The sequence below is a fragment of the Larimichthys crocea genome, chromosome XVI, assembly GCF_000972845.2.
Source record: "Larimichthys crocea isolate SSNF chromosome XVI, L_crocea_2.0, whole genome shotgun sequence".
Taxonomy (NCBI): domain Eukaryota; kingdom Metazoa; phylum Chordata; class Actinopteri; family Sciaenidae; genus Larimichthys; species Larimichthys crocea.
In genome coordinates this window covers 5,833,070-5,859,302 of record NC_040026.1, presented here as the reverse complement: position 1 = coordinate 5,859,302, position 26,233 = coordinate 5,833,070, and the positions used below count along the sequence as shown (strand labels likewise).

Genomic DNA, 26,233 nt, shown 5'->3' with positions numbered 1-26,233 from the left:
AGAGATGGGTGGTGCGTGCGCGCAGGTGCTGACTCCTTCCCGATCCTTTGTATAGCACACAAAACAAGGACACGCTGTGAACTGCGATGAAATTATGCAGAGGTAGATTAGAAGAAGCGAACGCCAACTTTTCTCCCTCCGGCTCCCTCCATCCAGCTCCTCCTCGTCCTTTTTACTTTCTTTTTTCATGTCGTATGCAAATAGACTTTATGTAGAGGAGCCCATCGCAGTGTGTCCTTCACATACCACATCATCAGAGTGTATTGACTCATAATAAGATGCTCGTCTCCCCTCCTTAATAAGCCTTTTCACTTCAGCATATTTGTCAGAGAGTGGCTCAAAAGGAGAACATGATGTAAAGAGGGAGAGGGGGTCGACTTTGGGTTTTCATATGCAAAGCAGGAATGTGTGGAAGCATCTTTTTGTTGTTGTAATGTGCGATGTGAGGGATGGAGCTGGAAAACGGCTGCAAATGATGTGTTCCTGTCCTCGGTTGAATCTGCAAACTCGCACTGACTTCCCCAAAAACTCTTTCTCTTTCTCGTTCCACTTTGATGCTATTTTCTTTCCCCTCAAGCTAGTTCTTCTTCTAAAGTTCTGCATGGATGAAAGGGTGAAGCTGGCCTAGACCAGGAGCTAAATATTTTACAAAAAAAAAAGAAAGAAAAAGATGGATTCAACAAGCATCTTCAGCCGATCCTTGCAGTGTTTTGCATTTCTGTTTCACCGTATAGTGATACTGTGTGTCATAATTGCTTTTAAAATAAAAACATAGTCTTTTCCAGACAAACAGACTGGACTCAGATCCCTTCCTGGCAGAGAAATTCAATGCAAATATGTTCTCATCATGCACAACTGCATCGATCCTGAAAGGAGACACATGCAGATGCAGCTCTTGAACAATACTACCTTCTATAGCTCAGCGGTGGTACTGCAGCACAACATGGGGTTCCAATAGAACATCAAGGCAGGCAGCGAGGTGCGAAGTGATGAGGTGTGGCTTTATGCTTGTTATGCTCTGATCAGGGTTATTGATCAGCAGCCTTAGTGTGCCCTGCTCCTTTATTTTCTCATGTCTTCTCTTAATGTGCTATCGACTCTTCCTTCACTCAAGCGTCGGCTCAAGGGAAAAGACATGATGCAAACAAAGACAGACAAAGGCACAGCAAATTATCATCTTGACAGCCTGTTTGCCTGTGTAGCATTGTTTTTTGTTTTTTCAGCTCCGGGCCTTTGAATCTTATCCATCACATCATACTGATTTTGGTGTGCTGTGTCAAAGCTCATGCAGATGAGTGTCCGTGCATTGGCAGGTTTTTTTTTTATGCAGTACGTGTGTGTGTGTGTTTTACCCCATCTGAGAAGCTCAGCTGCAGTGCAGTGCCGAGCCGGGTGCCATGCTGGCACTAATTAAACATCCTCATCAGTCCATTGGCTTAATTAGATGTGTCTGTTTTCTCCACTGCAGAAAGGGAAGGAAGGTGTGAAAGAGAGAAAATTGTGTTTTTAAAAAAAGAGAAGTTGGTTTGTCTTTAAGCCAACAAGTGTATTCGGTTTCAATAGTTCTGTGTGACATAAAGAAAAAAAGAGACAAAGTGTGTGTGTGTGTGTGTGTGTGTGTGTAGAAGTGTGTGTGCAGACGGGGTGAGAGCCTGGGGGTGTGTTGGGGTTGCGGATTGGAACGCTGCAGGCGTCTCTGCTCCATCTGGTATGCACTGTACTGTAAGTGACCTATACACACACACTCAAACACACACACACACAAGCAGTGCGCTAAAATCCTATTATACGCTGTGTTCCAGTGTGATCAGCAGAGCCCCGGGGTTGAAGCTGGTGGTTGAGACCCTGATGTCCTCACTGAAGCCCATCGGCAACATCGTGGTCATCTGCTGCGCCTTCTTCATTATCTTTGGCATCTTGGGAGTACAGGTGAGAGGCGAGGGTGAGGAGGCGAGAGGACAAAGACAGGAATAATGAGAAAACAAAAAGGCAGCTCAGACCGCAGCCTGACACAGAAACATTATCCTCCTCCTGCATCCACGCTGCAACAGTTTGACATGTGACAAATATTACCACAATTCCCATCTTGCAGGTACATGCATCATGAAATCTGAGCAGAAATATGGCTTTTCCTGTGCACTCTCCACGTTATAACTCATAACACATGCTTATCTAGAGATTCAGTGACTAACAGTCCAAGGACAGATCTATACCAACGAGATATTTGCCCTTGGTGTAGTTCAGGTTCCTGCCTATCCAGCATCCGCATGTTTATATCCATAAACCATCTGTCCACATGAAGCAGTGTCATGAAGGGTTAATGGCTGTGACGGTACCATGAGGCGGTGATTGGAAGCTGTCACTGCTGTTAAAAGCATCCTGATGGAATTCACTGCACATTCTTTAAACTCTGCTGTTGAAAACATTTGAAATGGAGCCAACTGAGTCATTCAGTTGCCTACCGTTCTTCCTTATTTACTTTATATCAAGCAGCTATTGCTGTATTTTTATCGTGTCCAACATTTTAGCCAATCTGAAACCCAGCCTGGTTTGTGACTGAACCTGCTGATAGTTCAATGAGAACGATGACACCACACTCATGTTTGTACAGTAATGCAACTACAGCCAGCAGCTGCTTAGCTTAGCTTAACATTAGGATTTGAAACTGGAAAAATCCGCTAACAAATCTTACTCTGCAAGTTTTTTCGGAAAGTTTCTGCTGTTTTCTTTCTGCTGTGTTCAGGAGACTGATTCTTGCAGTGGTGCCTCATCTCAGAGATATTTCAGCACTGGGGTTTAACTTCAGCTGCAGACCATCAAATTGTACTGCTGGAAACCACCACACAATTTTTTTTTGATAAGATATACAGAGATGTTGCTCGAGTAGAGCTCTCCTGTGCACGGTTAAAAGCAAAACAACCCAAGAACATAACTTATTGGGTAGAGTTACTGGGAAAAGATTTGTTGGAAATATACTTTATATGACATGTATGTACTTATCTGTGATATATGAATGTGTGTGTATTCATGAATATTTATAAAATGCTGAGACCTTGAAACAAGATTTGAGTCAAGCTGCATAAAATCATTTCAGCTGATCTGAACATTGAGTGAAGATAAATGAGTGACTGTAAAGCCGTGAAGCAGGAGAGTGTGCTAAATACTTCAACATACACATGGGAACAGACTTCATCTAAATAATTGAACAGAACCGTAACTAGTTGTAACAGTGTAAAATAAAATTCATGTCTGCATTTTTCTCCCCAGCTCTTCAAGGGGAAGTTTTTTGTTTGTCAAGGAGAAGATGTGAGGAACATCACCAACAAGTCAGACTGTCTGCTGGCCAGCCACAAATGGGTCAGACACAAGTACAACTTTGACAACCTGGGACAGGTGAGGCCTCAGAAATACCCCAAGAAGATTTCTGATGGATAAATACATAAACAGATGTTTTGTTGAACTGCTTCAATGTGGAGTCTACTTCATCCCTTCTCCTCTCTCCCTCTGACAGGCTTTGATGTCTCTGTTTGTTCTGGCATCAAAAGACGGCTGGGTAGATATCATGTATGACGGACTAGACGCTGTAGGAGTTGACCAACAGGTTAATACATTCAAAGTATCTCACACACACCTACATACATATCTATACTCAAACCTAATATGTCGAACATGTCTAGAGCCATCCACTCAAAAATATGTACTGATTCTATCTGTTAGCAGTCAGTCAGACGTTACTGTTCCCTCTGTGTTTCAGCCGGTAATGAACTACAACCCGTGGATGCTGCTCTACTTCATCTCCTTCCTGCTGATCGTGGCCTTTTTCGTGCTCAACATGTTCGTGGGCGTGGTGGTGGAGAACTTCCACAAGTGCCGGCGCCACCAGGAGGCCGAGGAGGCCAAGCGCAGGGAGGAGAAGAGACTGAAACGCATGGAGAAAAAGAGACGGAGTAAGGAGAAGGAGCTGGCTGGTCGGTAGTCTTTCCACATCTTTCTGAGTCCTGCTTGATTTGAGCCTGAGCCTTTTTTTTTTTTTTTTTCCTTTTTGCTTTTTGATTTGGTTTGGCCGAATCCAGAAGAACGCAATTAGCGAGCTAGTATTAATTACAGTTGCTACTCTGCGGTAGAACCCTCCTCTTTTCCTCCGGCTAGTTTTTGTTGCAGTCCGGTGGTCACCTGTTCTGGCTTTGCAGACTCTGCTACAGACTGTGAAGGCTCTTCTTCAACTCCAGCATCAAATTGATCAAGCTGGGTGTTAAGAAAAGCTTCCATAATTGGCCAGTTTGCAGAGCTAAGACAGCTGACCACTGGTTTTAGCCACCCCTACCTTTCCCTCCTTCCTTACCTTGCCTGGTCTACCGTAGACGCCGTGCTTGGGATGGCCCCTTGGAGCATGCCCAGTGAGTGCTGACAGACGGGGCTTGCATGGTGGTGGGTATACAGAGCTAGAGGGAGGGGGAGTTGTTGATCATTTAATCGCCCTGAACGATAACGAGACGACCCCCCTCCCTTCCCCTCTTCTGCATGTGGTTTAGTACAGCCGCCGGGGCAGGGAGAAACTAAAATCTGGAAGAAAGTTTCCCCTTAGTTTTCCCGTAGCTAAGCTCTGAGATCACTTTGGGGGAGATTTGTAGGGGTTAGATAATTCCCTGCCTGTGCCCCCACCCCTCCGGCTGTATAGGAGTTGGTGACAAACTGCTTGGTTTGATTTTTTATTCTTTCCACTGCCTCCTACACGTAAAAACACAAGTGCTAGCATCTGCTAGCGTTAGACTTTTTTTTTGTGAATTTAGTGCCTATACTTACAGTATTCCCACGTAATCCATAGGCACTTTCTTTTTAACTTTTTACAAGGAGCAGTGGACACCGTTGGTTTCTTAAAGCTGAAAAAGATCTCTTTGTTTTTCCGTCAATATGACATGATAATTTCATTTGACGATACAAATGTTTTCGTCCAACTCTTGAGAAATACAGATGGAGATTGATCTTCCTTTTTTCAGGAGGCGTCTGCCAAGGGTATCCGACCAATCGAGAAACTCTCCCCGACCTTTGCACACTCCAACAGTCCAACACACGTACACTTTATATCTCAAGAGGTCCTTCTCTTTTTCTTGAAATCACACAAAACCTTTCATATTTATAAGTTGGTTCCCCTGTTGTGTTTTTGCCTTTGTTTTTTTCTGGCTCATATTTTTTTTTTGCCAGGAAATCTTTTTTTACACACAGAACTGTTCAGGGTGAAAGAGGGGCCAAGTTTATTCACACAAAAAGCACGGCTGCTTATAGAAAGAGACATCTCACCGGTGTAACCCAATGGAAGACAGTTTTAAGGTGGTTGCAAACGTCTACTTTGGTGTGAGGGTCAACAACTTCCTGATTCTTACAAAACAAAAGTGTTAATTCATAGAACTGGACTCAGAATCACTGGAAAGACAAAATATAGGAACATAAACCAGCTTAATCTTTCATCGCTTCCTTCTGGCCTTACTCCATCCTTCTTTCCCTCTTTCTCTCTCTTCAACTCTCTTCTGTTTCTAACTCTCCATTCTTCCTTCGTTGCTTTCTTCTGCTTCTCCCTGACTAACACGGTCTCATTCCTCTAGATTTATTGGTTCCGGGGGTGAGTTGGGCCCTCTCTGAAGGCACACTGAAAGGTACAGAGTTTTCAGCATGTTCTGTGTGTCCCTTTTAACCCCCCACCACCACCACCGACCACGACCACCCACCATGGTGGCTAGGGGTTCTGAGTTCAATGATCACGGGAGGTAGGGCCCCATCCTGCGTCCCCACCCCCCTGCCTCTCTCCCATCAGCCCTCAGTCCTCTGGACATGCTGTTACCTGCTTTCTCTGTCGTGGCTTTGTCTTTCACAGCTCTTCCACACCGTCCGCGATCCATCCACTGTCCACAGCACTGCACTTCTGCACCACTACCAAAAAAAGAAGTCTCTTGTTTAGTTAGGTTGGCAAGGAAAAGATGGAGACACAGTGAGACAGGGAGAGGGTCATTCTTTCAGGAGATATTTAGAGAATAATTTCAGTTTTTTAAATATTGGGCTTTATCTTTTCTGTTGGTTGTAATAATGTACTCACCAAAGTATCTATTTTAGATCTGGGACTCAGTGATATTGCTACAACAAAGTGTTACAAGACAAGAGACATTAGCAGTAAGGCTATCAGACAGGTTCTAACAAGAATAAAGCTCCAGTACAGAACTTAATTTAGCATGTTAGTATGCTAACATTAGGTATTAGCACCAATCACAAAGCACAGCTTAGTTTTGCAGGTCATAAACCATAGTGTTCGATAAAGTGAAATGCCAACCTCATTGTGACAGTGGAGGAAATTAGGGGATGAGAGGAAAGTATCATGAAAGTCATTAGGATTTATCCCCTGGGAAAGTTTTGTATTCACCCATAAATGTTAAAAGTCAGGGGGGTCACCAAAGTCACTGGAATTCGTCCTTTTGGAACCATTAAAATGTATAGGCTATTCAGAGACTGTTGAGAAATTTCAGTCTGAACCGAAATGATGGACAAACCAACAGACTGACGTTGCCATCCTTATAGCCATGCTAGCAGCTCTGTGAGATTCTACTACAGCAGTACTTAAAGCTAACTATCTTAGTTAACCTAACTAACCAAAGTGGAATAACGATAAATAACAAGTTATATTATTATATTTTTATGTGATGGTGGAGCTGGATGAAACGTCAAGTTATGTTATTACGATTCATCTTGGGGGAGTCATGAATATGTGAACAAAATGTTATGCTTCTAAATAACTACTACAGTGTGACTGTAGGGCCAACAACTGTGGTGAGTTTTGTAGTAAAGAAAGTCGAGCTATGAAAGTGTGTAAACTGAACTTTCTGATCCTCTCACTGCTAGTGTCTACTGCCTGTGTGACTTTCTGATTAAAGGTTATTATAACCAAAAGAAATGATGGCCAAAGCTGTAATAATAAGACCCAAGTTCTGATAATCTCTTTGTCATTGCGTCTTGTTTCTTTAGCCCTCCGCTGTTACGATAAATCAAATCTAGAGAGATTCGAGAGATTGATCAGGCTTTACAGCAGGTGCCATCTTGGATGAGCAGATTCTCTGTGTTGCCAACTTTCTCTAATAACATGCTCAAGATAAAGGTCAGCGGCCTCCATTAAAGGGCACTGGACCACAGAAATTCAATCACGAACATTGTTATCTTCCCATTGAGTCTTTGCTTGATTTAAAAGCTTCATTTAAGTCACCCAGTGCCAAAATATGTAAATGTAATCTCAATACATTAAAGTCACACAGTCTATCTAGTTTTATGAGCTGCAGTCCACACAGTTTAAGTCCCAAACAGTTTGTTTTAGTTACAGAGATCCCTTAAATAGTTCCTTTGGTGGAAAACAATCCTTTTTGTTTATTAGATGTGCATCAGTTGGATACTTTTATCAACAGTTGGCTCTTGTTGCACATAAAGGTCATCTCAGGGCGGTCTGAACGCTCTGACCGGTTTGCTGTGGCAACTTGTTTCCATGACGATCGACTTAAGGTATTGTTATGTTAGGTGGGAGCTGCTGTGAGGTGTGTCGGATGGTGATGACCCCTTACCTAACTTTGCAAAATGAAAGTGCTTGTGCGCTCATGGTTATGTCTTTGCTTGCCCATATATTACCAGGTGCAGTGTCTGTTACCTAGGGGCACATTCCTGGAAGGTAGACTTGACTGGGCTATTGCTATTGAGTTTGTGTGTGTGTGTGCGCATGTGTGTGCATATGTTAGTGTGTCAGGGAGCAGATGGTTGCAGAACAGGTTGTAAAATATGCAGGAGCAGCTCCCATCCCCAAATCCCCTCTCCTCCCAGTCTGGACTGTCTGAGACGTGAGCAGGACCCCGACACCCCTTTGTTGATGGTTTGTGTCATTTCACGAGTACTCGCAGTATTTTGATATTTCTACCCAAAGTAATTACAGAAGTGCCAAGGACAGAAAACACACTCATAAAACACAGCGTCACTTTTATATTTGTGTTAGGGTGGTCAACACTCGGAGAATAAGATGTGTGTGTGGAAGTGCATGCGTGCCACACACCATGTGTTTGTGTGTGGACTCTTATCTTTAGCGTGCACTGCACTGAAGCAGCCCTTTCTAGAGGCTAGCAGGAAGAGAGGAACAAAGAGAGGAGAGGAGATGATGGAGGAGGCGCATTAAGGTTTTGAATATAGAGGAAGGAGGAGGAGAAGCGATACATAACAGTAGGGGTGGAGTAGAATGACACCAACACACAAATGGACACACACACACACACTCAATGAAGACACACCAGAGCTTGGACGTAAGTCATGAAAGTGAGGACACAAGAATTGATTTGGACTTAACTGCTTTGAGACTTGACTCCATTAAAGAGCGATGCTTCGATCTAAATGCTAAGGTCAGCATTCTAACATATTCACAATGGCAATGTGAAGATGCTGCAGATATAATGTTAGTGTTAGACTGTTAGCGTCCTTATTTTGGTGATTAGCACTAAAAGTGCAGCTGTTGCTGATGGGACTGTCAGGTATTTGGTCATAAACCAAAAAAACTAGACAAATTAAAACCTGCTGATGTTACTAGATCAAGAGTTCATTAAAGTTATTAAAGTTCATCCTGTCAAATAGCTGCCAAAAATCAAAATATCTTAACTAAGATCTAAAATGCTTGATATACTCCATCAGAACCTTTCTGATATCAGATTCATGTGTCTGTGTCCAAAGTGAAACTTTGTGAAACCAGTGATCCGACATTCACACACACTTTATGCTGTGATACTGTAGGCCAGAAAGAAAGTTGGATTTGGACTTCTCGATTTATCACCATTAACACAGTTCTGAAAGTAAAAATGTTCAAATGCCATCAATTTTTTTTAAATAACACCTTCCGGGACCTGGAACTTGCATCCTGACTTTGCTTCTGAAGACTTGTGACTGGACTTGAACTCGCTCCAAAATACTTCAGCGCTGAATCACCCACACACTATGGGACTGAAGAAAAGAGACACATAAGGAAAGAAGGAATGGTGGTAATCATGTAGACACAAAAAGAATATCTCCACCATACACAGAGGTAGACATACATGCACTCTGACACACACACAGAGTCACAAACAGACACACAATACAGCACTAGTTCCCCTCAGGGTTAATGTCAATGTGAAGTGTCTTTCCGTTTGACTCGACTTGTTGTGTTGAGTCAGCTGCTCGCGACAGGCACATCAGGAGAAGCTACACCACAACGCACATGATGTATTCTGCAAATTGTAAATATAGTTTCATATTATTTCCTCCCTCAGTGAGCTATCAGAAAGATGGCATGCTGAATATTTTGACAGACAGCAGCTTGTATCAGGGTAATGATGCTATCAGTGTGCTTGCAGTAGTCTATAGGCTGTTGGCAGCTATGTGCAGCAGTAGCAGTATCACTCAAAAACTATATAAGCCTCGCAACCTGTATTTTTACAGCCAGTGCTTGAAACATAGATCCATGAGCGTAATGTAAGCATTCACAAAGTAATCAATGGATTTACCCATTTTCACACCCGTGATGTAGTTATATCACTCTCTCCAAAGCCACCAGACTTCATTGAGAAAAATGTAAATGTACAGTCTACGGCTGCATTGAACCACTCCAACTAACGTGTTTACACCAAAGACAACATAGTGGTCGGCACACTCTTAAAGTCAACACAAACGGACTAAATGATCGAGGCAGTGGTTCAGTGGAAACCTCTGCAAGGTGAAATTATGCTTCTTATCAATGAAGTGGATTTGAAGAAAGCATAGATCGATATAAACGCTTCGGTTTCCCCTCTTTAAGGGCTGTCTGATGTCAGGGTGAAATACATTTGTTGTTGACCCTCTCCAGAGCTGTGCATTGCCTAGCTTCCATACTGGTCTGCCTCTCTAAACCAGCGTTATGCCGACCCTCATCTACTGTAGTACCTTATTCAACTCACTTTCAAATAACCCGAACTATCCCTTTAATGCCATAACTCAAAGTCTTTGGGAGCTCTATGAAGAAATAACCATTCTTAGGAGACATTCGATCCTTCCATGGCAAACAGCCACTGAACTAACCCTGTTTCCTAGAAATTCTGTTTATGTCATACTTGTTTGTCTTGCCAGTTAGGTTTTGTAGGAAGTCTAAGTGCTGCCAGGATTATGCTTGGTTTGAATGTTTTTTTCCAAAGAACGAAGGGCCACAGTCTTGTTGTTGGCGGGTGGTCAGGGCGGATGGTGGGTGTACAAAACGCAAGACTTTAACACCACAGACCGTGGTTTATATTCTGAGTTCCATGTGTGTTTAGTTTTCAGGCAACAAAATCACTTTGATTTAGATTAGGAAAAGAGCGGTTTAACATGAACAAAATGTTGATTTTTGTTTTTTCACTATTAAACCAGACCACAGTGTTCCTCTTCTTTCTGACTTTATCCAACTTCATGTTTGTTTTAATTTATCATAGTCATTCACGCAGGCTCATGGACCAGCGGGTTTCTGATTTCTCTGAATGTAATATTACTTTTGTAAACCTTTCAAGGCTCTGATGGAGGAAAGATGTGTGTGTCAGTGCATTAAAGCTAAACAGTGTGCAATAAATCAAAGCCCATAACAGTGAATAAAAATGTCCCACCCTTAAGTATTTTTAACCATGTGTGAGGAACGTGCAGGCGACTTTATCTTCTGTCAATGAAGCATATCATTTATCTGGACATGTGGCAGGATGTGTTGTTGTATTATGGCTGTATGCTGTAGATTTGGTCAGATTAGATCAGCAATTATTAACTACCAGGCGTTGATATGGTACTGAACTGTGCAGCAGCATTATGTTACCTTTAAACGCATATGTTGTTGCAATTTTCTAGTAAATGTGTGTAATTTCTAGGAGGCAGGGTTCACAATTAAATCAAAACAAAAGCTGCAGTGCAGGAAATAAGTAGCAAGCATGATATAAACCATGTCAGATAAGAGTTGTTTAGGTTGACACTTCACTACGTTGCTCAATAGAGCCAGGGGACAAATTATACTGATAACTAAATATGAAAAGAGAAGCGTTTATGAGTGACTTTTGTTCTGCTGTTTAACATCAGTGCAGAGAGAGCGAGTAAACAAGGAGATGATGAAAAGGAAGAGAGGATAATGAAGTCATCAGAAACAAACAGAACAAAGGAACAAAGAGGAGAACTTATATAACCTGCAGTCCTTTTTTCCTGCTGTCTTTCCTGTGGGTGCGCTGTACATTACGTTATATTACATGTTGCTTTGTGTCCTCGGGACATGAGTACTCCTGTACGTCAGAGAACTGTGGTGCTGCCATGTTAACAGATGGCACTCGACTTTCCAAACAGGCTGAGCAGATCAACACTGTCGTCCAAGCAGCTCTGTCTGGGTCAGCCCCCACGTGAATTCACTCGATCACAACACGTGTGCGTGGACAAAATAATGTATACACCTCAAACACTGGCTTTCTGAAGACACTTTCATATATATTGTAGTCTGGGAAGACTGTTACTCTTGAATTATTTTTGGCCACAGACCATAACCTCTTCCCTCATCTGTTGGTGGTCTCATGTTGCTTTGGAAAGTCACATATTTAAGTACTTATTGCCAGTGGTGCCAGACAAAATAGTGGGACCACATCTTTTCTACTACTTAAATTTCAAGCACAGTACAGACTGGTCTGCGTCTGATTCTTCCCATTCAAAATCCAGCAACGTCTGTTCCCTGCTGTTGACTGTCCACAATGGAAGCACAACCTTAAAGGTTTAGAAACAAACAAAGTATTACTTCTCACCAAAATGTGTGTATCCTTGAGAATAAATAAATATGCTGAATGCATTTCCTTCCTCGTAAAACTCATTTCTGGATGAATCTAAACCCTGCATTGTTTGCATTTACAGTATGTTTGCTTTCTAACTTTTCTGGTCTTTGCTGGCACATTGCTACATATCACAGCTAGTTCCCACCAGCAGCTGTCGATTGGTGGAAAAGTACAAAACCGCCAACCAAAGTGAAGAAAGACAAAGAAAAAGAAAGCATATCTTTATGCATGAAATACTAACAAAACAGGAATCCAGACTTAAAACATTGCTCCATAGCTACTACCAGCAAAAGCTCCACACAGCACGTTTAACACTCATATGTTAGTAGTGTGACAAAAGAAGGAAGTGGCATCTTTTTACCTTATGGAAAGTGGTGAAACTGCAAAACTAAACCATTAACACACAAACAGCTTAAAGCTACCCTGTAGAGTTTTGACCATTTTTATAAATATGGAGCCACATGATGCACATTTTTACTATTTGTTTCACGCAACTCTGATGATCAACAGTTGGTGGCAGTAGGAAACGTAGGAATTCACCCACGTAGGCAGGAAAGAAGAAAACTGTAAAAATGGCTACAATGCACACAACAAATGACAAATGTTGCAACAAAATCACGTCAGATTTTGTTGTATTTTTGGACAATTGTGATATGCAGATAAAGAGAGATAAAGAGATGAGGTATGAGTTCTTCATTCCTGCTGTGGCAGAGTTAAGTAAGATTAAATGAAGATGGCTGACTTTAGAGATGATTGATCTGTTGCCTGTTGTAATAAGCATATTATGTCATATATTTACAAGTAGCTTGCAGTAAGCAATCATATTTATCTCTCTATACTGGGTGTAATTTATTGACTCCACATTGGCATACATTTTTTACTTAATATAAATGACAGAGACTGACATTTAGAATTAAACAAGTGATGACTTGACAATTTTAGAGGCTGTTTGAATTACAGGATTAAAACGTCTCCTCTTATTAAACCTTATTAGAATACGCCACCCTACATGTAGGATTATTATAGACGTCACCATAGACATCATGAACTTTAATAATGCCAAATGCATGTCTAAGCTTTTGAACCTTTTTAAGTGCACCAAAAGAAATGTAAAGCTAAAGCTAAGCTGGAACATGTTTTAAAGTCTGTAAAAAAATGGATGAGCACTTTAAACTTCAGTTTCATGTTTAATGGTTTTCCCATTTGAAAAAGCGCCTGTGCAGATAATGGAGTCAGTAGCTGATGTGGACAATGTGACCACTGTAGATTCATAAATCCTCATCACCTTGAGGTGGGTAAACAAAGTCATTTCCGATGTTGTGGTGTTAATCTCTGTTGTCAGTACACGGCCAGCAGTCAACAACAAGACGAGGATAAGAGGATCATCTCCTCACACATGGTTTACCCTGGAGCCAACACACACAGACAGACATCCAAAAAAACATAAGTGTGGGTATATGCAAAGCAGCTTGACATTCCATGAATAGCTGTTCTTCATCTATTAGCTCTCTCACACACACACACAAGCCAATCCCAACTGTATCTGGGTCAGAGCTAACGGAGATGAATCTAACGGAAGTTTCGCATTGCCCCTCTTTCTTTTCTCTACTCCTCCGTCGTAGAGACGCAATTAATAACACCAGTCCGTTAGGCAGAGAGCGAATAAGAGTGGAAGAGGAGTGGAAGAAAACTCATAGGGGAGACAGAGAAAGTATGAGCGACGGTGACAAACCTTTGCAAAATAGTCTCAGAGATGCCACTTGGGACACGTAAAAGTTTGATGCCACGAGGTGTAGGTAGCAGTGCTAAGTGAAGCATCAAATGTGATGCATCTTTCATGACTTTTGGGGGGTTAGCGGCACCTGGAAGCCATGTTAGCACAAGTGCTTGGGATGTGCCAGTGGGTGTCATGGTTTCCTGATATGTACCACCAACTGATCAGTATCTTGAAATCAAACTTAATAACATGATGCATTAATGTGACTTCATCGATTAAACAAGTTAATGAAGCTCATTTGCCTCCTGGAAAACATTAAATGTTTTAAATTATCCATAAATATGGAGGCCTGAATGGCTGATGATGGATATGTACTGAATAGGTGACAGCAGAATCATTGACAGGCCTGAAAAGGAAAATCAAAAGTAATAGAATGAGTAATAAAGCTCGTTAATTTCCACAGAAGGCAGTGTTCATTAATAATTGCTTTAACTGCTGTGAAAGAACATAGAGTAACTACTTGACTGCCTGAAGAGCTGTAAGTAGTTTGTGGGAGAAAAAACTGCCCCGACGACGTTCGCTATAAATGTTTCATGTTGGAAACTTTCTCTATAAATATTTCATGCACAGAAATGTCAAGAAGAGAACAGCATGGACTGAGCAGAGTGGCAGACAGGCTGTAGCAGCACTGCCCTGCTGTACTGAGTGTAGTAATGAAAAGTACAAGAGGTGATGGAGTTCAAAATGAAAAGCTAGCCTACTGTGTGGTATATCTAGGAACAGGCCTTCAGTACAATTGCTGAAGTAGCAGATGAGCTGGGTGTGTGATTAAATCAAGCTGGACTTAACAAGCATTGTTGGATTAGACTGTTGGACTGTTTGTGGTTTCAATTTGGGCATCACAACTGAGCCGACCAAGTTGGACCTCCTCTGTTTCAGTTTGGGTCGGTTGCTGTTGGAAATAAGCAGATAAAATCTAACAGCGTGTGGTGTCGAGGGATTTTGATTTGGATTAAATTTGTTCAGTTTTCACGACTGGAATCAGAATCATTAATGTCAAGTAACAGGAGAGATGGTAGTATGATGGTAGTATGCTAGCAGCTCTGTGACACTCTACTGACAGTGGTGCTTTGAGCTAAATGCTAAAATGATAACATGCTGACAACAAGATTTTGACCTCACACTGGCAGTAAATAAAAAGTCAAGGCTGCGGAGTAGTACAAATCATCCTGATGGGGACACTGATGTCTTTACTCAATTTCACAGCGATCAATCCAATTGTTGTTGCAATATTTTATTAGAATCCAGAAAAATCTACTCTGATGTAATCATATATGATTACGTGTAAATGGTGTTTAGTCTGTGTAGGTTTCAGTGATCTTAAAATATGTTCTCATGTTTACCGCCAGACTAGAGGGATTATATTTGATTGCGTGAAATAGACAGCAAGATTTATATTAGCTAGTTTATGTGTGGTTTATTATGGAAGCCTGGAGAGGCAAGTTAGGGAAACATTTTCTGATTTGCTTTTTTATTAAAGTTTTGCCAGTATCATTCATCTAAGTTTTTTTTTTTCTTTTTAATCAGTAAAAATAGGTTGTTGTTTTTTTTGGTTTTGTGACAAAAACATCTGTTTCCCAGGTAAACAAAGAAATATAGGGAATACCTTTTTTCTATTCTTAACACAGGACAGAAGACAGTTTAGACTTACCAGAATAGATTAGTTCTCATTTGTTACCAATGGCTTCCATAGATGATAGCACTGAAAGGGTTTTCCATTGCTTTACCAAGAAAGGCTTCTTTCCTGTTGTGAGTTGTTGACATGGACTGTGTTAATATTGTCGCTCTGGTGATAAGGATGGATTCCCCAAAAGGAGAAAGGATAAAATGCTGTGTCATTATACTGTTGAAAAGCTTGTCATCGGTCTGCACTTTGTCATCACTGTTATCCCTGTTACTCCGCCCTCCACTCACGCCGTCCAATCGCTTGCCTTCACCATTCAGTCCCCCATTTCAATTGGTCCATCCTGCTCAAGTATGACTCAGAAAGATGTGTGTCAGTCTACCATGTGAACCAGCACAATGTGTGTTTGTGTGTTAAAGGATGCCGATGTGTCTGTGCGTGTGTGTGTGTGATATCATGCACTGTCATTTTGAATGATGTCATGTTTTCTTTGCCTCTTTTCTCCTGGACTCCTCAATTTGCTCTGCTGCTCCTCTCTGTTATTCCCCAGTTTAATTCATTTCTCTCTCTTCTTTATGTTTTTGTCTGTGTTCTCCCTGTATCTGTGCCTCTTTCTCTCTGTTTGATATCTAAGCAAGACAGCAGAGCATTCGGGAATTCCAGTTAAATCCTTTTTTTGGGATTGTTTTACAGTAACTGTTTAGGTTAATAAATGTTTGTTTGTTTGTTTTTTGTGGGTTTTTTTGTTTTGGGACTCAGTGTTTGCTGGATTTTAAAAATTGGACATCCAGTCCGTGACATTGAAGGCTGACACATTTTTCTGGCAGACACTGAGTCTCAAGGTTTACTACTGAGCCATTCACCATCAAGGACAAGGGCATAAAAGCAGCAGCCGCATCCAACTAAACTACCGCTTTAGAAATGTGAAGTGTTCCTCATGACGTTTTACTCATTTCCATCCAGATTTTTACCTTCAAAGTGCACTGTTGCTGCTTTAAAGGCCCGCGTCCTGCTCATTCTTTTTATCATGTGGGATCAAAACTTTTCTCATCCCTACATCTCTATTCCTTTCAGTCATTCCAATCCACACTCCTCACCCCAATATTCCACTCATCCGTAAATCTCTGACGGAGCAACCAAACCCATAGAGCCTTCAGACACATAAACAGGAGATCCAGCAAAGCAGAAATCATTGCACCAAGGAATCAAAGTCATAGCAGTGTCTCGTTGTTTTGAGATTCATGGTCAGGCTTCCTTTTCATCGGAGTAGCTGGCACAACATCCTTTTCCACTCCACAAACTGAAGACACCCTCACATGATCACCACATTCTGGACAGTTGTAGGTTCACTGTGTTCCAGACCCATTCTCTACATATCCAATCCAACCCACACAGCCACATTAGAGCCACATTGCTGCGCTGTTCTTACTCATTGGTCCCATGACCAAGGACCCTAACTGTGTCTGTATTTCCCAACAAAGACCGCCTCGGAAATGTATGGATTATGTTTTTGAGCGTGGCCGCGTTCAAAAGCAACTCCATAAGCCCAACCCTCAGCCCTTCACATCCTCACCCACAAAGGTGAGTCCACGAAGGGTAAGGTGAGTCCACTGGAAGGCAAAAGGAGGAATGTGGCTCTTGGGGTTGTTCTTGGACAGGGAATTATTTTGTCTTTTGTTCTTCTTTTTCTAACAATGTCTAGCCTTCTTGTCTGACAGACCTCGGGCAGATTTTCATCTGGGGTTTCAGATCTCCTTACAGTCATTCAGTAATGCTAAGAGCAAATGTCCACAGAATCCAGCTGCTTTGGATTCTGGTTACACTGTGGCTCAGTTGTGTCTCCGTCTCTGTTTCAGTATCCTCGGGAAACATTTCAGAAGCAGAACGTCTGCTATTCAGCTGCCACATTTAATTTGGTTTTGCAGCTCATTTAGCTGTAGTAACATATACTTTGTGGCTGACTACCCTACACCTGCATAGTATATATTAGGTAGCCAGCAACAGTAAAATTTATAGATTCATATTTCTCTCTTTCAGCCTCCCATCCTCACTAATTTGTTTGTCTTGGAGCTTCTGCAGAACAACAATAGATTGTCTCAATAAAATGGAGAGAAGAAGCTTTGTGGCCTTTTGTCCCCGGCTGTGATTACTCATTTTAAATGTCAGTGATTTTATAATAATGATATAAATAATGATTTTATCAGCAATGCAGTGCAGCGGCTTGGGAATGACTGCTGGTAGTTTTTATGAGCCACAGTTAAGTCATCAATTTTATATATTACTCACTGTATTAACCCTCTGGGGTCCTGTCAGTGGCCCCCTCAGTTGCTTTTGCAATCATGGGTGATTGTTCTAACCCCAGAGGAGTCAGTGTAGGTGATCACAGATAGCAGGAGAGTATAGGAGCCAGGAGTGGTCAAGGCTGTGATGTGCCATTTTGTTGTTTTCCACCTCAAAAGAGGATGAAGAGAAAGAGACGAAGCAGAGAAACGTTCTCATTTTTTTCTTCTATTTCTCTGTTTCTCTCAAACTTGCTTGTTTTGCTGTATAAACCAAACTCAGTAACAAATGAAAAACATCATTAAATATTGATGACAATTGGCAATAAATGTAGGATTTAAAAAAAAATGAAAGTCACACTTCAGAGATGAAAAATTAGGCCTGCCATGTAAAGACAGCAGCAAGCAAAGTGCTCCATCCACGGAGCCAATGGACATTGGAGATGCAGCCACAATGGAACCGCAATACAATGCAGCTGAATCCAGTGGACATTGGAGATAAAATATTGCAAAAATCTGTTTTGTTGAGCAGAACAGCCAATTTTTGTGGGACACCTAAGAATAACACAAAAAAAAAGTATTTAATTTGGGTCGCAAACATAAAATAGATTCATGAAATTGCACAGTCCAGATATTTAACAAACATAATGAGATCTAATTCCACATGAGATGATTGTCCTGGTTGGTCTGTTAAACGTATAAAGAATACGTGTCAAATATGAGACTGGAGATGCAGAGGGCAGGCAGGCATCGTGACCTGTGCAGAGAGGGTTTCAGATCTTGACCCCTCTGTGCCCTTGCATCCATCTTTGTCCTCTTTAAAATGATGAGAGCTGAGAGAGGAGGCTGCCACATCAGTGAAGGAGGGGAGAGGATCTTTACTTCATGAGATTGCATGTCCATTACCCTACACAAAAAATAATCATTTCAATGCCAGCATGGGCTCAAAGCAGGACAAGCATCTAGTGCTCATTAAGAGCAATTCTCCTCTTTTCTCTGTGGAGGAGAAAAGAGCAGTGAAAGAGGGAGCAGGAGAGTTGGGGCACCCAGAGTAATTTAGCTTCCTAAACTTTCACCTTTTCTTCCCTTCCTTCTTTCCTTTTCCTGTCCTCTAGAGACTAGTTGAGCTTTAGCAAAAAGGTTTCTGTCTCTTTCCTTCCTTCCACTCCTCCCTTATCCCCCCATCTCTCGTCCGGTCGTGCCCTCCTTGCCCTATTCATAATATCCAGAGCAGTGCTTACTTACTTCCTCAAAATACTTTTTAAGGAGAAAATGAACCAAACTAGCATACTTCAGCTAGCTTTTTTTGTATTTTACTTTTAAATAATTAATGGGACAGCAGATACGCATCTCTAGGAAGTGAAACAGTTTAAGTAAACAAATTCTTTCGCAGCATATTTGGATGAATGAGGGAGTATAGAGGAGGAGGCGAAACGAAGGGATTGCTACTATGTGTGGGTGTTTCTGTCTACGTTTGCTCGCTGTGCACCTGCAGACAGTAAGTAGAACAGAGTAAAAATAATGTTTGCTCATCCAAATATGATGGAGGATCTCGTAAATAGGAACTCCCAGTGAATGAAGCTGTTGCATTCCACAAGGGCTATACCTACCTGCCCTGATTCAAAGACTTGTGCCCAGACTTACCCGCGATGCTTTAAACCTGCTTTATCACTGTCTTCTCGGTGGGCCATATGGTGAAACGTCCAAAAGTATAGCCTCATTTATTAAAAGCAGCTGACAAAATGAAGAAGTGTTGCTGCAGAAGAGCGGTCCAAGACCTGAGGCACTGGAAAGCAAAGCAGGTGACTGAGTATGTCATCCTGCATTTGCTTGAAAAGCCAGACCAGCCTCACCAGAAGCCACGTTATTTTCACTTTCTGGCACGCACATCTCCGTAGGAGTTCAGGAGCATTCAAACTCCAGCACTGGCTGCCCTGTGGTTCAGCCGCTACTACCAGTATTCAGGTTCGTCTCCCCTGTTGTCAATATCAATAATTACCAGCAGGTGCAAAATTAGCTCTCAGCAAAGATGACCCTGAACACAAATATGAAATAATCAACGCGAAGGCACTCAGCAGAGTGCAGACCTTTGCCAAACCTCAACAAGTTTTCAATTTGCAGTGCTGTAGCCAGAACCAGAGAGGTATTTACTTGAAACAGGCTAATATTAGACACAGGCCTTAATACTAAATATTCACCTGCTTCATGTTTTCTTTATAATTTTTTCTGATCTGCCCTAAAATTTCTGGATCATACATTTCTCGTAATGCAAGTAGTTAGCATTTATATCATCTCTGTCAGATGAAACCACGTATCTCCACTTTTTATGATCTTGACTTTTTTTTCTAAATATTGAATGTGCATATTCTCTTCTGTCTACAGTCAGCATTTAGAATATTATTGACCAATGAAAAGATGTTTGTTACATCATGTACATGGGATAAATAGATAGAAGTGTAGTTTTGGATAAATAACATTTTGAATTTTGATTCAAAGATAGACAACAACAATCTCTGTGATCTCTCTGAACCGAGTCAGCCTGATACATGTCAGTGTCAGATGGCCATTAACCTCGATTATGGCTAATATAAAACAGTAAATTTTCTTTGATTGGGTCAGTGTGCTCTGTGGAAACATGTAGGACAGTTTTAAATAATGATAGTTTACCAACTGAGGTGGACATAGACAGGAGAGTCACCTGTGGTTTCCATCGGATATCGATGATATATTGTTGGTATTCCTGCCTGATAAACTGACACATCTTTCTAACTCCACTCTTGTCTAAAACTGTTTTTCTGTTAAAAATTTGAACTCAGGGCACTCACAGGGCATCATTTTACAGATAAAAGAACATCTAAGATGAAGGAATTAAAATAATTAGTGCATAAAAATGTGCTGTGGAAATGTGCATTACGCTAAATTTACCATATAGTTTGAGATTATTCTGGTAGGGTTTATCCCAAGAGATAAATTTCATTCCCAAAAGATGCAGATATACAGTCCATGTTTAACATCAGGGATGGATGGGTAGTCTGTTAACACACTCTGCTTACTCAGCTCTCCTGTGTTATTCCCTGATCCATGGGTGGAGTTTCTCTGTTACAATGGGGAAACACACCATGAAACTGCACACACACACGACACACTCGTGGGAATCCGTCCAGCCCAGCACAGCTGCAACCACATAAGCACACCTGGGCTAATTGGACAGAGAGGGAGCGCTCCCAACACCCAGAGGACATTCCCTTTTTTAAGCGTGTGTTCATGTGTGTGTGCGTGAAGCCTTCCCCGTGTGACCTCGAGCTTCTCCTTCACTGATGGAGTGATAAGGTGATAGATGGGGCGAGCTTCCTCTCTCCTCTCCATCCTTACTCCCAGCCCATCCATCCATCCTCTCCGGATGGAGAAAAGAGGTGAGGAACAAAGTGATGGATGAGTATGGAAAACTTCTCCTGCGTTACGCTCTTTTCCAAACGGGAGGGAGGTGAAGGGAATAAGGGGGGAGGCCGAGTCACGTGACGGTCAGAGAGACCGAGAGATCTCCAGAACGAAATGTCCTGACAGCAGCCTCCTCCGTGGAGTCTTTTTCACACACACGGAGCAGTGCTGTTTATCTTCCATCACACTCACTCAGAGAGTTAATTGTTGAGCAGAGGAGATTTCATTAGTCATGACTGCACACCACAGGAGGGCTCGGCTGGAGTCCCTCTTCCTCTCTGTCCATCATCTGATCCGCCTTCCTCTTTTCGAATCACTTCACATCTCTCTTTAGATGTTTCTTTTACCACCTTGATGGACTTTAACATGTTTAAGTGTCATGTTTCACTAACATCTCTTTTTAAGGCAGCTTCAGCATCCCAGCACAGCAGGTCTACTGTACAGTGTCCCAGTATATTGCCTCCTATCTCACTTTTTGAACGCCACTTCCTCCCCCCTCCTACCCTCCCTGCACCCCCTCCACCCCACCCCCACTACTTCCCACTTCCAACAGAAGCTCAGAGTAAGCCCTACTACTCTGATTACTCCCGCACCCGCCTGCTCATCCACAAGATGTGCACCAGCCACTACCTGGACCTGTTCATCACCATCGTCATAGGGCTCAACGTCATCGCCATGTCCATGGAGCACTACCAGCAGCCTGAGGTCAGATGTGGGGGGTTGTTTGCATACTGGGTCGGCCCTACATCGACTAAACTGTCCTAACTTCTTGTAAATGTTTCAAAGACATTTTTACTCTGGCAAATGGCAAATGTTTTCAAACTGTTCTGGCATGAAAATGATCCAAGTTTAAAAGATACTCAATATTGGCTATTAAAGGCTTTGCTCTCAAAAAGATCAGCATCTGCATTTGCCTTTAAAATTTAATGTCATTGGAATGTTTTAATCTTCCTGGAACACCAGGTTTATGGCTTCAGAGGACTACAGATAGTGTCAGGTATACGAGCTGTGCCAATGATAATAAAATACAGATAATGATGAAAAATAAGCTCTCAAAACACCCTTACTAGGTCTTTCAACAAGCACAAGAAAAGCGATCAGGTCAACAGAAAAAGAAATGTCAGATAAGAACTGTAAAAGTCTGGTAAGAAAGGCAGTGGTTACTATAAAAAGGAGGTTAAAACAAGAAATATGAGATGAATACAGAGTCAATAAAAGAGAAAAACATATTAAAAGGGTTTTAGAACAATGCTCCAAACTCTATAAATGTAAGGTAACATTAGGTAAACCTCACCCATCTGGTAAACCCAAATACAGATCCATAACCCAGGTCTGGTTTGGATACTTAAGATTTATAGCCCATATGTTAATCAACACCAGGCAGGGGATCCAGCTGGGATTTGTCTCATTTCAGAAATACTTCTATCACTTTAACATATTGTTGGCCACCTGCCTGATCAGAGCCTTGAGGTGGAAGTACAACAAAATCAAGACTCCAAGAGTAAAAAGAGACACAGAGGCGCAGCAGGGTATAACATGAGAATAGAAGGTTACAGGAGAGATTAAGAGGTAGATTGGAATGGGGTAGAGTGGGAGGTGGTAATGTATCATAAATTAGAAGTAGCAGTGTGTCGACAAATTGCCACCAGCGAGGACTGTGATATCCATGTTGACCACCAGTTCTCTCCCTTTGCTGCTAAAGGTCAGTTTTTACATGCGAGTTCTCCCACAGGCTAAAATGGACACTTTGATTCTAATGGCCTTTTCTTAGAGAACGAGGGAGGGAGGAGCGGAGGACGATCTATTAATGGAATGGCTAATTCAGGAGAAGAGGACAGTTTACAATATGGGCCATTTGGTATTTCATGCGAAGACTGTAAATGCAGGAAAATTGTATATTTACACAGCAAAAAATAACCACCAGAACAAATCATTTACTGTAGTCAAGTTGAACCATTGTTTTCCTTTTAAAAAGCGAAAACAGCAATAGGGTGAGATCATGTCATTGGCTTCCAGTGTAGTTTCAACACATTTCAATGAAAGAGTGGCAATGAAAGCCACAGCTCACTCTGCTAAGATAGCACAAAATGTAATACTGGCTTTACTGCCTTGTTAAGATGTGCAGTTTATTAATCTCTAACACGTCTCTCTCTCTCTCTCACCCTCAGGAGCTAACCGAGGCATTGAAGATTTGTAACTACGTCTTCACCCTCATCTTCGTTCTGGAGTCCGTCTTCAAGCTGGTGGCCTTCGGCTTCAGGCGTTTCTTCAAGGACAAGTCAGTAGTTTAAATTACTGCTGTAAGCTTTCCCAAGAAAGAGAAAATGTTGGACACAGATCAGAAAGAAATCCTAAATAAACCTTTACCTCCCTGTTCAAGGTTTTGACATTTTAGTGGATGTGATATTGTAATAGATTGGTGGTTAAAGGTACCGTTCTTTAACCTCTGAGTCATGTGGAAAATCTGAGGCAGCGTTCGGAGAGCTTAAATGAGCTTTTTCTGAGGTGCTCCAGTGGATGGTTCTCAGTGAGGCCTGTATGAATACAAACGGCCTCATTAAACACCCATAAAACACGCTGCCTTAGATGATTTCATAGCTTTGAAATCCCTGGCGTCCCGCTGCAAACCACACAATAATGCACCAACACAATCACAACAGCACAAATGTATACTAGCACACATCACATATGCATAAATACACACACTAACACACACCTCAGTGGAGGCATCATGTTTTCTGGACCCGAGCTGACCACCAAGGGCTCCATCATGTCCATTCTCTTTGCCAGAGTAGACCATTATCCTTTTTGGATTTGGCAGTGGTTCAGTTTGATATTACCTCATCACACACACACACACACACACACACACACACACACACACAGATAAACACAACATCAAGCCAAGAACTTTCATTGAAATATAAGTTGATTTTCTTGTGTTGATTCGCACACTTGGAGTATCTTAATGAGGACGTGAGTGACTGGCGAGCTCACAGAGGGAGAGAGAGAGAGAGAGAGAGAGAGAGAGAGAGAGAGAGAGAGAGAGAGAGAGAGAGAGAGAGAGAGAGAAACCTGCTTGTGGAAAAGAAGCAATGGAAATTGACAAACCTGATTAGTACGACCACCCACCCACTGTCTTCACTCACTTTTTACACGAGCATTCTGTTCCAAACACTTTGTTCAGAGCACATTTATTGCACGGAGGCTGGAAAATTAGATCTGGTCCCAACGCTTTGATCTCAAGTCAGGTCACAGTGTTTAGACAGGAAAGTAGCCTGCTTATTCCTGATCTGAGTACCATATCTGTCTTTATGATATACTAAAGTGAAATGATACCATTGCTGCTTTTAATTAATGTGCCTCATAACACTGAAACAGTCTTCACACTCCCATGCATCAGAAAATGGCCGTTGTTAAATTTAAACTTTATATGATTAGATAGTTGTGTAGAGCTTGATTCTGACATCTCTGAGTCATACAGCACTAAAATCTAAGCCTAAACAAAATTTATCTTTTGAGTGTCAAATATTAACCACCGTTGCCTTTAAAGGTTGTAAAAAAATATAGTGTGGCTTCATAGACTTGGCTTCATGATTGTCGCCATGTGCGGTTAAAAAAAAGATCAAGTCAATTTAAAGCAACAGGACTTTGGAGGAACCTTTAGTGAAAGAGGATTTATCTATTAGTCACAAAAGTGTGTTTTATTTTACAAATACATTACTGTTGTCAACGAACCAAAACAGAAGTTACATATGTTGCAATGTTTTCTCACTAATGCTGCACACAATAATTACAATGACAATAGGCAATAATAATAATTATTATTATTATTATAATTATTAATGAAGCAGTGTTCAGAGAGCTTAAATGAGCTTTTTCTGAGGTGCTCCAGTGGATGGTTCTCAGTGAGGCCTGTATGAATACAAACGGCCTCATTAAGTCATTATTATTATTAATAATAATACAGAAAATAATTAGTGAGCCAATTACTTAAATTGGAAAAACGTTTGTTAGCTTTAAGAAAGTTAGAAGAGAAGATTGATACCACTGTCATGTCTCTACCACAATATGACGCCACAGCTTAGCTTAGCATAAAAACAACAGGTTAACTCTTGAAGCTAATCTACCTACAAAGCCACAAATTATAGCCTCCTTATGTTTATCATTATATCACATTATAGTTTGTCAGGTGAGGTTGCCAGGCAACCAGCACAGATTCTGGAAAGTCACCGCACCCGGCCAAGAAACAGTCTGGCAAATGTCACACTCTGTAAAACCACAACTTTGACTGTTACACTTTGTTTTTTGTACAGATAGAACCGTAAAGTGTACAGTGTAAAATAATGAGCTTTACAGGTGCTTGTAGGTGGATTTTGTTTCCTTTGAAGAGAGCTGTTTCCTCTCTTTATGCGAAGTAAAAGACTCATCAGACATTTTCTTTTTGCAGCCAGTCACCTTTCAGAAGTTATCTAAGTCAGTGTAAGTAATTGATGAGTGTGTGTGTGTGTGTGTGTGTGTGTGTGTGTGTGTGCAGGTGGAACCAGCTGGATCTGGTCATCGTGCTGCTGTCCATCATGGGCATCACTTTGGAGAAGATCGAGGAGGCTTCTCTGCCTATCAACCCCACCATCATCCGCATCATGAGAGTGCTGAGGATCGCACGAGGTATGAATCATCCATCCATCCATTCACCCAACCCCTCCCCGGTACACTCTCTCACAGATACGTATACACACTCTGTTCTCTTTCACGTTGCTGTACTTTTTAAGACGCCTTGTAAAACAGCCACGTCCCTGGGACTCCCCTCTTTGTCATTTTTGCATGGCAGGTCTCAGCAGGAATCAGGCAGGGTGTGAGTCGACCAGATGGCACGGAGAAGCACAGTCAGCTGACAAACACAGGACAGAGAGGGAGCAAAGTGAGGGTGAAAAATAGACACAAAGACAGAGAAAGGATAGAGGTGAGGAAAGATAGCTGGGGGTGGGGGAGAGCCAAGACACATTATGACAGTAAGCGAATTAAGCTGTGAGAGACTGAGACTAGGTATGGAGGGAATAAATGAGAGGAGAGAGGGAAGAGGGGAGAAATAAAAGAAAGAGGCAGGGATGATGAATACCTTCTGACCTGAAAATAGATTAGAAGAAGATGGAAAGAAGTTGGGAAGAGGAGCAATTGATGCTAGAGTGCAAAAAGTTGAGATGAAGTGAATGAGGATAATGAGAGATAAATGAATGGAGGGAAGGTACGTTGGCGGGTGGGAGAGACGAGGAGCATT

General features: G+C 41.7%; 1 protein-coding gene across 12 annotated transcripts in view; it reads left to right on the top strand.

The window, feature by feature from the left end:
- Positions 1-26,233, top strand: part of cacna1g (calcium channel, voltage-dependent, T type, alpha 1G subunit) — a 232,489-nt gene that overhangs the window by 188,081 nt on the left and 18,175 nt on the right. For 7 of the 12 annotated variants that reach the window (XM_019255526.2, XM_027289253.1, XM_019255535.2 and 4 more), the window contains 8 exons: positions 1,803-1,929; positions 3,268-3,393; positions 3,512-3,601; positions 3,755-3,947; positions 5,601-5,651; positions 21,509-21,660; positions 23,124-23,233; positions 25,493-25,623. In XM_019255526.2, coding sequence (XP_019111071.2) covers positions 1,803-1,929; positions 3,268-3,393; positions 3,512-3,601; positions 3,755-3,947; positions 5,601-5,651; positions 21,509-21,660; positions 23,124-23,233; positions 25,493-25,623 — 980 coding nt within the window. Of the gene's footprint in view, positions 1-1,802; positions 1,930-3,267; positions 3,394-3,511; positions 3,602-3,754; positions 3,969-5,600; positions 5,652-21,508; positions 21,661-23,123; positions 23,234-25,492; positions 25,624-26,233 lie in introns of all 12 variants that reach the window. The other 5 variants (XM_019255537.2, XM_019255530.2, XM_019255527.2 and 2 more) reach the window with 4 other exon arrangements.